This window comes from Talpa occidentalis, unplaced genomic scaffold (assembly GCF_014898055.3).
Source record: "Talpa occidentalis isolate TD23 unplaced genomic scaffold, MPIMG_talOcc4v2.1 talOcc4.2, whole genome shotgun sequence".
Lineage (NCBI taxonomy): Eukaryota > Metazoa > Chordata > Mammalia > Eulipotyphla > Talpidae > Talpa > Talpa occidentalis.
This window is the reverse complement of record NW_023602073.1, coordinates 10440257-10453417: the sequence shown is the minus strand read 5'-3', so window position 1 is coordinate 10453417 and position 13161 is coordinate 10440257. Positions and strand designations below refer to the sequence as shown.

The following is a 13161-nucleotide window of genomic DNA, read 5'->3' as shown; positions in this document are numbered from 1 at the left end:
GGGAGCATCTGGAAAGACTTTGTGTAAGATGTGGTACAGTGGAAAGCATTTTAGAATCAGACAAGATTAGAAAGCAGTTCAGTTGCTAACCAGCGATGCAACCAGCACTGCCACTCTTACTTGCTGAGGCTTTTTCATCATCATCTTCACACGTTTTCATTCTATACCTTAGCTTCTCAAGCAATAAAAGATACAGATATAGATATGGCTTCCAGAAAGTAACAGGGAATTGATAATTATAGCAATTTGATTATTATGCAGTCCTGCAAAAAGCTACCAGTGATTTCTGGTGTTTGGTTGGCGGCAAGATGGTGCCTCTATCAATGGCTCATCATACTTCCATGGGTTCACCTGTACTATGTTCTGTCTGAGTTAATACCATGGCTGTGGGTTACCTACCCTTAGGAGGGCAAAAATTCAGCTATGTTGTTTCAAGGGCAATCACATTCACAAGCTGCTCCACTTTCTGGAAGGTCAGAGTTCATTAAAGAGAAAATATGTCAGAGTTAGAAATAGCAATAGGAAAGCCAACACACACGGGGTGGGGGGGGGGTGGAATCTCTTATTTGCCACTACAGGCACAATGCATTAGTCAGTGGGAGTGGTAGCAAACATTAGTGTATCTGAGTAACTCATTATTACCACATGTCCTCGTGTGGCAAGTACGGCATGGGGAGAAGGCCAAGTAAAAATCTCAGGAGTATGAAATGTAAATGAAATACACGGGTTTTACAGGTGGGCATCATAAGGTACTGAAGGGACAACTGAACAGATATGTAATGGAAAACGCTAAAGAGGCCTATATAGCATGCTAAAGAGCTTATTTTTGGCTTATGGGTAACAGAGAGGCATTGCAGTCATTAAGATGAGGTAAAATATTCTCCAATACACTTTTCTTTAAAAAAAAAAAATTATCTATTTATCTATATAAGAATTGGGGTACAGGCCAGAGATGCAGGGGGTGAGAGGATCCACCAGAGACAAAGTAGGGAGCAGAACAGGCAGCTGAACTGAAATACACTGCTGAGGGGAGCATTGAGCAAGTCAGGAGAGGTCTGCTGCACCATGTGGGTAGCTCCCCGGACGGATGGAACTCGTGCTACAGTGGCTGCGGATGGTTTCATAGGTTGCATCTTAACCCCCTGCACCACGAGGGAGGCCCTCTAATATACTATTCTATCTGTTGTTTGTACATCACATGCAAATTTAGTTAAGTATTGCCGAAGTTCACAATTACATTTCTTCAATTACATGGTGTTTTTTTTACTGTATGTGTTGGAATATTTTTATCACCTATACAGCATCATTTTTTTTTTTTTTTTTTTTTTTTTTTTTGATAGAGGCATGCTTTATTTATTGTTTTTGCTGGTTTGTTTGTTTGTTTTGTTTATACATGCACTGGGTACAGTCAGAAGCGCGGGAGGGTGAGAGAACTCACCAGAGCCAGAGTGGGGAGCAGAGCAGACAGAAGGACCGAAGTACACTGCTGAGGGGAGCAGCGGGCGGCAGGAGAGGTCTGCGCGCCATGTGGGACCCTCCTCCAGTGGCCGGGGAGCAGCCGGGGATCGAACCGGCACCGCAGAGGCCGCGGGCAGCTTCGCAACCCAGCGCTCAACCGCTGCGCCACCGGGGAGGCCCTATACAGCATCATTTAAACTGAATGCCATATGGTTTTTATAAGGCAATAAGTCAAAAATAGGTCTGTAGATATTCTGGACACAAATATTTGCCTATTAGGGCTTAAAAATTTTCCCTCCCTTCTTCTTACTACACATTAATCAATTACCTACTACATAAGGAGCCATACATAATGCTACACTCTTGACAAAATCTACATAGTGCGTCCGACACCTAAGTCTAATATTCATCTCTACTCCTATGGAGACTTAATAAAATGCATTCTTCACGGATTTTTCCACACTAGACTTTAAAATGACAGGAACTCTGGTGTATTCCTTTAAATGAGTTTCCATTTAAATGGTTCAATTAAAAAGAAAAGCTTGCATGAGTTTAAAAAAAAATTTCTCAAGAGTCTGGTGAATGTGAAGTGAAGAGGAAGGAAAACAGCTCGGTGAAGTAAGTGCTCTGTAATTAAAGTCTCCAGCACCGAGCAACGCGCAAAACACAAGGAGGCTGAGTCCTACCGACGCAATTCTCAAGAAACTCTCACTCTGTGTGTATCATAGCATCAGAGTAGCTCTTGCAAGAGAGCGTTCCTAGCCCTACAGGATTGTTTCTTTCAGAAAACCATTCACTGCCTATCTGTCACCATTGTTTTTTGTTTTTTTTTTTTTTTTGGTTTTTTTGTGGGACCCTTGCCGGTGGCCGGGAACGATCCGGAGTGGCAGAGGCTGCGGGCAGCCTGGCAGCCCAGTGTTCAACCACTGCACCACCAGGGGAGGCCCTGTTTTTTTGTTTTTTTCTGTTTTCATCTTTCCTAATGCTTCCCCACTTTTTTTTCTTACTGATAACACCCTCAGTATTCTTTAGGTAAGTCAAGCAATCTCTGCAGAAGGGACTAAGGCAGCAAGGAAAATGAACATGTCGGCGACAGGGGCTGAGGCTGACCCACTTGGGGCTGTGGTCCTGTTACAAGGGATGTGTGTGGAAGGTTGCAAGCTCTGGGCTCACCCACTCTGAGCAGGGTGAGAAAATCTACCACGGAGGGATGGTCTTGGCAAAGTGAGAAAGTAGTAAAAGTTCAACAGTTTTCACTCCCTATGGTGCAAGACTTTCATTATTGTGTAGTTTTGCTTGTTTGAGTCATTCCACCCTGTTGCCTTTGTTTGCTCGTCCCTTTCATGTAGAACAAAAGGACTGAATTATTCCCTGACTTTCAAGTGCATAGGAATGGGTGGCTTTGCATGGGGCAAACTTCCCCTTAAAGCTCATTTATTTTGTCACCTTCATTGCATCTTCTGGCTAGAATTTTGAACTTGAAAGTTCAAGACTAAAGAGTACTCTATACAATTTATATTATGAAGAAGGTTCTTCCTTTATTCACTCTTACATTTATTTACTCATTTACTGAGCCTGACTGGGTTGGGTAGAAATGACAAGGTCCTTCGCTTGGGAAGAAGACAAAGTAAGGGGACAGGCCAACACTACAGATATTTACAACAAGAATTTTAAAAGGTAATGAATGTTATGACAATCACAACTTGTTATTACTCTATTAATAATCTACAAACTAAACATCTGGCATGTCCTAAGTAAAGCATAAAGTTACATTTGGCACCTTCGGTCGGCTTTTCAGAACTCTTCTGGAGGATCTAATCAGAGGTCAAAAATGCTGGCACAACCTTAGGACATGAGCATGGAAATTTGTTATAAATGCAGCAAAAGTTTCTGCAATCCTGTAATTAATTAAAATGAAGATTTGTTTCTCCAGATGTTCCATAGTCATTTCAAAGCCAATACAGTATCATACCCTTCCCCCACCCTTGTTGACATTGTATCTTGATGTCTTTGACTCCAGCTACAAAGGCTCCCTTGATCTGGAATAAAATTGTTCACTCAAGTCAAAGAAATTGGTGTGCTTTCAACTATATATTGGTGTGTTTCTCTTCCTATCCCACACATCACACATGTCCACACCAGTTCTCAGCATATTTGATTCTTTTTTTGTAAGATTTATTTATTTATTTATACAAGCACTGGATACAGTCAGAAGCACAGGAGGGTGAGAGAATTCACCAGAGCCAGAGCGGGGAGAAGAACAGGCAGACTGACAAAATACACTGCTGAGGGGAGCAGCAGGCGCGACAGGAGAGGTCTGCGCACCATGTGGCACCCTCGTCAGCGGCTGGGGATCGAACTGGCACTGCAGAGGCTGCGGGCAACCCAGCGCTCAACTGCTGCGCCACCGGGGAGGCTCGTATTTGATTCTTAACAGGAAATCACTCACTCACCTTTTCAAATATTCAAAAAACTAAATGGAAATTGGAAAAAAGCCAATCAAAATTGTCCCAAACTGTCCAAAGGACCAAAGTCAACATATAAATTATGTACACTTACTTAAAAAAAAAAAAAAATCTGGCTAGGAAAATATAAATAACAAAATTGGAACTGTGGAATTTCTTCATTACATAATTATTAATAATGATCAGATTGCCATCAACTGTTTTCAGAAATTCTAAAATATGTTGTTGATATTAGGGAAGCTTTTCAACAACAACCTCAACTAATATGAACCCGAAGTAAAATCAACAGAAACAATCTTTAAAATATTAATTTGTATTTATGCATTAAATTTCAACAGCTATTATTTTTAGAATTTTTCCTCAGCAAATTAATGCGAAGAACATGCTGACTAAAAATATGACTGACTTGTTCTGTACATTGCACGTGACTTTCCAATAACACTTACTAGACTTACTCTCCACGACAATGGACCTTAAACAATTATCATAATTTACAAATAATGGTTGTTGATCCTAGCAGGTACTAAAGCTTGTTCCATCATCCACATTCTTTTCTCATATTGTAGCATTTGTCATTGGTACCCCAGTTACTTGCATACTCACCCATTTTTCTAGTTTAACAACAAGCTACATGAGGGGAAGCATCCTTATCTGTGGAAGGTATAAAAATAAAACCCAAGGGTCTCAAATTACCACACACCTTATGTTCCCAGTGTTCACAGAGAATCACATGGAAGAAAAACAACTCTGTCTCTTTGGTTCTACTTCATCCCTACCTCCTTCTAGACAAAGAGATGAAATTTATAATGCATTCTCAAACTTAGGGCATGACATCCTTAACGACAGAGTTAAAAGTAGTTCAAATAACGCAAAGCTTACCATTGGTTGCAACAGTGAAATGGCTGCCAAATTACTGCAAAATATTAGCAATGTTGAAGTAGACAGGGGTTGAAGGTGGAGGAAATGAGGCACATTTATTTTTATTTTTTTTTTAAGATTTTATTTTATTCATGCATACAAGAACCAAGGTACAGGGCAGATGTGCAGGAGGGTGAGAGGATTCACCAGAGATAGAGCGGGGAACAGAACAGGCAGACTGACAAAGTACACTGCTGAGGGGAGCAGCGGGCAAGGCAGGAGAGGCATGCCACGCCATGTGGGTATCTCCCTGGCCGGCCGGATCAAACCCATGCTGCAGAGGCTGCAGACAGCTTCACAGCGCTGTGCTCAACTGCCTGAGCCACCAGGGAGCCCCAAGGCACATTTATTAAAGGAAAACTTCAGGGTGGCAAAGCAGAAACAAAGAACTGTGACAGGATGGCCAATACTGTACAATCTAAGCAGCATTAGCTAAGAGTGAGGAAGCAAAAACAAGAAGTGCCGATGGAAAAGAAGGGGATCTGACAGTCTCAATAATTTCTTGGAAACATGGGAAACATGGAACCACATGCACAAAAACTGAACGTGGTTTGAAATGAATCTCATGTGATGATGCAGAGGCTGCCACGTTGTCTGGATGGGTTTGTGTCTGTGTCAGCATGGAAATGGGTTACTTTTCCTTACCTCCAGATGCTCTAAAATATAGGGCGGATTTGTCATGCCAAGCCTCAGCATTGCTCCCTCAGGAATCACTTCGACCAATTTCCACAGTAGTGCAGGGAGGCTGGTGCCAATATCTCTGCCATAAGCCCCTGTGTCTTCACTGGTCAACCATATCTCACAAACACCCTCTGTGAATCAAAGGAGATAATTAACAAATCTGTTGCAGAGCTGTTTCCTTCATCATACAGCTGCTCACTCTGTTTAATGCAGTATTTCTCAACACCATTATGCAGGCAGTCTGGGTATTCAATTGCAGAGAGAAAAACAGCTTATCCCATGGCGGCAGTGGGTTATTAAGTTCATTTTATGAACACCAGAGAGTTACAACAATGCTGTAAATTATCAGTGTGTCCTATGAAGTGATTAACATTCACAGCCAATCAGTTCAACCGTGCTTCTTCAAAGCACTTTGATCAAGACTAAAGCTTTAGTCCCATCACAGAGAATACTTATTTTATTGAACACCATAAGCCCCAGAACTGAAACGCTAACTCTATGGAATAGGTACTATGAGCAGTTAACTCAGTGATCAGAATGTTATCAACTCAAGGAAAAATGTCAAGTGTAGTTAAGGTTTAATTCACAAATTACTAATCATGAGGCATCCGTTCTTCTCGTAGTAACTACTGTTGTCTTTATTCGGTTAGGAATAGAGTACACCATATTGCTACATTCAAATAAGGTGGCTGCTCTGTAAACTAAGTGTGTACAATGGCACCACTGTTTACTGACAAAAAGACTTCGGGAAAATGTATATATGTTGTGTCATTATTACAAAGAAACCTGACTTCAATCATTACAGTCAGCAATGAAGTCTTTCCAAAAAGCAAAAGGAAATTCTTGTGGATCACCTAGTATTCTTTAAAGTTAGTAAAACAGGACTACTAAGCGCCACCCAGGTTTTCAAGGCACACAGAATCTTTCAATTAAAGGATTAGCCTATTTATAAGGCCAAATGATTCACAAAGCTAAAGCAAACAATGAAATGGGCTTGTGAATTCTGTTCATGCTAAAGTGATTTGTTGCTGCTGAAGAATCTCAAAACACACACAAGGCACACCAGCAAAGTCTACAGCCTGAACCAAAAGTATGTTTCTAGAAAGAGTCTTAACATTATAATTTTAAATTGTCTTTAGCTGACAGAGCAGAAGAATTTCACAAATATATTTAAATATTCCTAAGAGAGACAACAAATAAAACACATGGCCCCTATAAGAATGTGAACTTAAAGCTTACAGAATTAAGTAGCAAAAAGTAAAGATCTTCACCCCCTTTAATATGTTCCACAGTAGTAATGGAAAAATAAATAACAATTCTTTCCTTTACAAGAGACGTATTTTTCAAAAACTAACCAACCCATATAAAAATTTTTTGCACTTTCCCACCTGTCTATCTTTCTGAGACATGCATATCCTCATCCACATAACATGGAAAATATATAAATAAAATTTATTTTTCCCAAATTAAAAAATCAGTAACTTGGTACAGAGAGCAAGCAGTGCCAAAACACACCTCCATTTTAAAAGTTAGACATGTTTTTAGTACTTGAAAATAGTGTTATAACTAGATGAGTTTTCTACATTAATATTAAACATGTAGTTCCAGATATTAAAACTTTTGTTGGCTTTAACCACTTAATAAAAGTTTTATCCTAAAAAGAAAGAGTCTGGCATGCCCACAGACTCACGTAGTTGTCTTTTAATTTTATAAATATTTTCTGTTCATGGAGTAGTTTTCTATTTAAAAAAAAAATGGGTTCCAATTGGTGTCTTTATTTTAATGTTTAAATGCCATCAGACACTGGACTTGTATAGTCATTTTTAAAAAGTCTTATCACAAAATCCACTCCAGGAAAAAAAGATGGCTAAGTAACAACATAAACGGATTTTAACACACTCTGAAAGGGGTTATAAAAACAGGACATTATCCATGATTTTCCAGTTACTGGCATTTGAGCAACACAATATGAATATTTTAAAATGAACAGAATAATTTTAATTTATAATTTTTCCATCCAAATGGTTCCATGTTACGCCTTATGTAGAGAGAGCGAGTTCCTGGAACAGTGCCTTGCTGTTGCTAGATGAATATAGAAGGGGGAAAATCACTATGAATAGGAATGGAAATAACATCCATGCAGAAAACAGCAGCCAGCTCTGAGGGCTGCATAGGTGGGGACCAATAGCCCCCTGGTGGGCTGAAACTTCAAATTAAATCACATAAAGAGGAAGCAGCTGTAACACTAAATCAGCAACAACAGGAATAATGGTCATGATGTCCCTCAGATCAAGGCTGCTTAAAATGTGTTATAAAATAGCAACCTGGTTTTAAACACAATGAAATGAGAGAACATGGACAAACTGTAAAGCCCCTGGACTTTAGGAGAAGTGCGCATTGCCAATTCGATCCAAAAATTTGTCAAAGATGAGTTTGCTCTTAATGTCCACATTTTATCAGGTTATATTTCAAGCATTAATTCTAATGAGGGTTGATCCTTCAAATAGCGAGGCTGTGGAGAGTTATTTCATACCGAAGATGAAGCTGAATGTGGAGCCCCACGCCTGGCATCCTTTTCTCTGGGAAGTCCTGTGATTACTCACAGTGCAAGCAGTTCTTGTCAGGTCAGCTTGCATATGAATTCACCAGGGAAACCGAAGGCTGCAGTCTGTAATCACTGATGGATATTGGGACACATGCATGCGTCCTTCTCCACACTTAATTGGCTATACATATGGGCAGAAGTGCTTGCCTAAACAGCTTCATTCCTTAAGGACTTCAGTTATGAGCTATATTCCTTTGCACATTCATTGCTTTATTCGTCCATCAAACATTTATTAGGCCCTTACCTACTATGTGCCCTGCAGCTCCTCTAGCTCATGACAGATATGGATTCATCATTAAACTTTCTGTGATCTGAGATTGACTATTATCCAGGAGCTGGTAAGGGGACAATGACAGACATCCTGGGAATGTCACGTACACCCCTATAGGTGGTAGTGGTGGTAAAGGGGAGGGTGGGTATTTAAGAACACAGCCTTGGAAGCCAAAATGCGAGACAAATGGGGCCGGAACAGAAAGAGGTCTGCCTCAAGGACCAGTCTGCAATGTAACATGGACTTTGATTAATAAATGTCAGAAAAACACACACATGAAAATGAAAAAGAGGAATAAGCAGGGAGAACTGAAATAAATGCCTAGCACAGTCTCCTAGGCCTGTAAAAATAAATATACACAAAAAAAGAAAGTGGTGGGTAGAAAAGTGAGAGACAGAAATTAGCTATATTTTAAGCATCCAAAGGGAAATCTTGCTTTTTCCTAAAATTGTTATTCTAGCTGATTTTTGTTCATTTTCCTATCATTGTTCAATCTGACCTTTTAAATGAACAGTAGATTCATCAAATCATATCATACTTTTGCTATGTTAATTTAGGTTTTAAGAAAAGAGGAAATAGGACCTCTCTGGTGGCAGATGCAACTTATGAGGCTGTCCGTAGCCACTGCAGCACTAGTTCGATCCCCGGCCAGGGAACTACCCACATGGTGTAGCAGACCTCTCCTGTTGCGCCCACTGCTCCCCTCAGCAGTGTATTTCATCAGTCTGCCTGTTCTGCTCCCCACTCTGTCTCTGGTGAATCCTCTCACCCCCCACACCTCTGGCCTGTACCCCAGTTCTTGTACGTATAATGGAGCTTCCATACGACCTGGCAATTCCAATAACTAGGGATCTACCCAAAGGACACAAAAACATTGATTCAAAAGTATACCTGTACCCCTATGTTTATTGCAGTACTATTTACAATAGGTAAAACCTGGAAACCCAAATGCCCACAAAGAGATGACTGGATCAAGAAGATGTGGCATATTATTCAGCAATCCAAAAAGATAAACAAATGCCATTCGCAGCAACGTGGATGGAGCTAGAAGGAATTATGCTCAGTGAAATAAGCCAGAAGGAAAAAGAAAAATATGGGATTGTTTCAATTATAGCAGGAATATAGGGGAATCAAATAAGACATCAGTGTAAGAAAATAATTACAGTACAAAACACAACAAAGCAAAAACAGACAATTATAAACCAGAGACATCCTGCAGGGGAGGAGGCGGGAGAGGGATCAGAGGGAGGGAGGGAGGAGCACAGGGGACTGAGGTGATGGTGCACAGGTGCATTGGGGAAGGAAACTCTATTGGGAAGACACCTTATGCGGTGGGGGGAAGCAAATATTATTTAAAAATGAACAATGATGTAAAAAAATTTTAAAAAATCAATATAAAAAAGAGGAAATACTAGCAATAAATGAAATGCATCTTACAAGGGAAAATCGGTAAAAAAAAAAAAGTTATTAGAACTCATTATTTTACCCAACTGATTATACATCAGCATATAAGTTAAAGCATGTAACTTTTTATCTGAGTAGAGAGCAACCTCAACAGCTGGATTCTGATCTCTGTTTCACAGTAATTTGAGATGGCAAATGATGGAAAAGCAGAAGACATAAAAGGTTAATAATAAAAGAAATAATAACCTCAATAGGAATGTCTCCTAACAAAGAAAATCCTTTCTGAAAAATCAAACTTTGCCAAAACTAAATTTTAAAAGACTATGACTCACTATTACTTTTCCTGTGTGTGAGCTTCATTGTAATAAATTAAAATACGGGTGAAGAATGATTTCATCTGGTCAGAGAAGTGTTATTTTTCTGATAGCTCAAGCTTTATCATTGGAGTAAATTTCCACCGTAATTTGTTTCAATTCTTCCATTATGATTAGTGTATGAAAATAGGAACTACAAAAATATGAAAGCAATAAACAATGATTAATGTGATCAACAGTTAAAGAGCACTAGAGGGCTAGAAAATCTACATCAACTATAAATTTTTATTATTTTTATTTATTTATGCATACAAGAGCTGGGGTACAGGCCAGAGATGTGAGGGGTGAGAGGATTCACCAGAGACAGAGTGGAGAACAGAACAGGCAGATTGACTGAAGTACACTGCTGAGGGGAGCAGCGGGCGCAACAGGAGAGGTCTGCCTCACCATGTGGGTAGCTCCCTGGCCGGCCGGGGATCAAAATCATGCTGCAGAGACTGCAGATCGCTTCATAGTGCTGTGCTTAACCCCCTGTGCCACCTTGCTCTTAGAAATTTTAAAGTAAAGTGATTTTGATTTTGAGGTATGTATCAGGCATTCCTATTCTGATTGTTGTTCTTTACCTTTGGATACAATTACCATCTTCTCTATATAGCTTCCAAATCTTTAAATATTTTTTGACTCAGAATTACAGCATGCTTTTTATCACGTAGGAAGAGTGCTTACCCATGTCCCACTTTTTTTCCCCACTTTTTATTCACCTTAAAACGTGACTATTTTCAGTTCTCTGTGGCATCATATCTGGGAAGGGAACAAGACTTTTAACTAATCCACTTTTGGGTCAGTTATAGTAGTTGAAAATGATAAAACTGATATGAAATATTCTATTTATCATTATAATTATTTGGTGTGTGAGCAGTCAATTCTTGCGGGTGAGCCTGTTTTTCCTTTAATGAAAATTTCCTTTCCTTATCCTACCTTATAGCAAAAATTCTGTTTTACTTGTTAGTCCTTTCTTCTGAAATTATGGTAATGGTTCACCCTCTGTGAAGGCTTTCTATGTTTGTGACTTATGTTGCTTTGTAGGGTATCAACTTAAATGATGCTAAGGTTCTGGGCCCCTATTGTAGGCCTTAGGTTCTTTGAGTGGAAAGGAGAAAAAGGAGAAAAGATAAAAGACTGCAAACACTTCCTTTCTCTGTAGGTGCTACCAAATACAGAAAGCTTGTGTGTGTTACTGGTCTGAGATTCTTTGTTTTTTTCTGTTCACATCTGTGAGTCTTGTTTCATACATTTTGGTCAGTTATAATACATTCTTCCTCCAAAAAGAGAATGAAAGAAAGTAATTTCTTTTAGAAAGATTAGACAGTGACAGTATACATTATTCCATTTTCTATCCCTTGTGACTTGAGAGTTATGAAACTGTATTGAATGTTCATTAGCATAAAACTAATGTTTTAAAACATGGGGTTATTGAGAGCTTTCAGTAGTATGTATAATACACAAATTACATACTCATTGCATGGGCTCTTTTATTTTTTTATTTTTGTTAAGATTTATTTAAATAAATAAAGAGCTGGGGTACAGGGCAGAGATGTGGGGTGGGGGGTGAAAGGATTCACCAGAGACAGAGTGGGGAACAGAACAGGCAGATCTACTGAAATACACTGCTGAGGGGAGCAACAGGTGAGACAGGAGAAGTCCGCTGCACCATGTGGGTTACCTCCCTGGCTGTGGATCGAACTTGTGCTCCAGTGGCTGTGGACAGCTTCAAAGTGCTGAGACTTAACCCCTTCTGCCGCCAGGAGGCCTGCATGGGGCAGTTTAATTGACTTTTCAAAATACAGGCTTCACTTTCTTCACATTGTCCTTTGTGTTTGAGCCTCTTGAAACAACTTACATCCCAATGGTTCCTATGTTGTGGTAAATATGACACTGTCTTCAATAAAATTGTTAAGACTTTTTTTAAAAATCTAAAAGAAAATATATAACACTTGAATATTCATTGGTAGGATTAGAAGAAAACAAAGGAGTTATGTTGTCTAATTAATATTAAATGAAAAGACCAATCATTCAGATGAATGCCCAGTAACCTCCCATATATATTATTACTTAGAAATGTCACCATTGAAGAAATCTCCATGACCTTTAACATGCTTAGAGAGCCACTTATTTATGAATTTTCTAAGATTATTTTTTATCAGAGAGCCCGTAAAATTGTAATTAATAGGCCCTTCAAAGAGACCATCAGGAATTATGAGCAGAGAATTTAATGTGTATTAAATAAATGTAACAAATAATGTTTGTTCCATTACTGTTCCTTAACAGGCCATTGAAATAAACAGAATAAAGATGGTAGAGAAAGAATAGAGGATGGAATTGAGGAAAGACATAGTAATGCAGAGTATAAGACAGAAGGTGGAAAGGAGATATCACATCTTCTAAGAGAGATATAGCATACTTCTAGGTGATTTTTAAAAATTTATAGCTGGGCCTCCCCAGTGGCGCAGGTGGTTGAGCGCTGCACTGTGAAGCTGTCAGCAGCCTCTGTAGTGCAGGTTCAATCCTGACAGGCTGGCGAGAATCCCACTTGACGTGGCAGACATCTCCTGTCTTGCCCGCTGCTCCCCTCAGCAGTGTGTTTCATCAGTCTGCCTGTTCTGTTCCCTACTCTGGTGAATCCTCTCAACTTCCCGCACATTGGGCCTGTACCCCGGTTCTTATATAAATAAATAAATCTTTAAAAAACAAATAAATAAAATAAAATTTCTAAGAGCAAAGCACCACAATGCAGCTGGATTATCTATCACAAGAGAATAACACATACACCAATTACCTACTCTATAACGTGACCAAACCATGCTGTTAAAATTATGTCTACCAACCTGCCTGTTTCTACAGAGGAATATATAATATCCAGTACAAAATGTTGACTGTGGTCAAGGGAAAATCGGTATGAATACACAAAATTTTAATTAAAAGGAAGTACTTTATAAGGACTCTCAATTTCTACACTATTACAGTTGTCTTTTAATGCTGTAATCA

At 39.3% G+C, this 13161-nt stretch overlaps 1 protein-coding gene across 3 annotated transcripts in view; it reads right to left on the bottom strand.

Annotated features, from left to right (window-relative positions):
* The window catches only part of CDKAL1 (CDK5 regulatory subunit associated protein 1 like 1), a 648948-nt gene that overhangs the window by 255219 nt on the left and 380568 nt on the right, over positions 1 to 13161 (bottom strand). For all 3 annotated transcript variants that reach the window (XM_037518925.2, XM_054698342.1, XM_054698343.1), the window contains exon 9: positions 5487 to 5653. In XM_037518925.2, coding sequence (XP_037374822.1) covers positions 5487 to 5653 — 167 coding nt within the window. The remainder of the gene's footprint in view (positions 1 to 5486; positions 5654 to 13161) is intronic.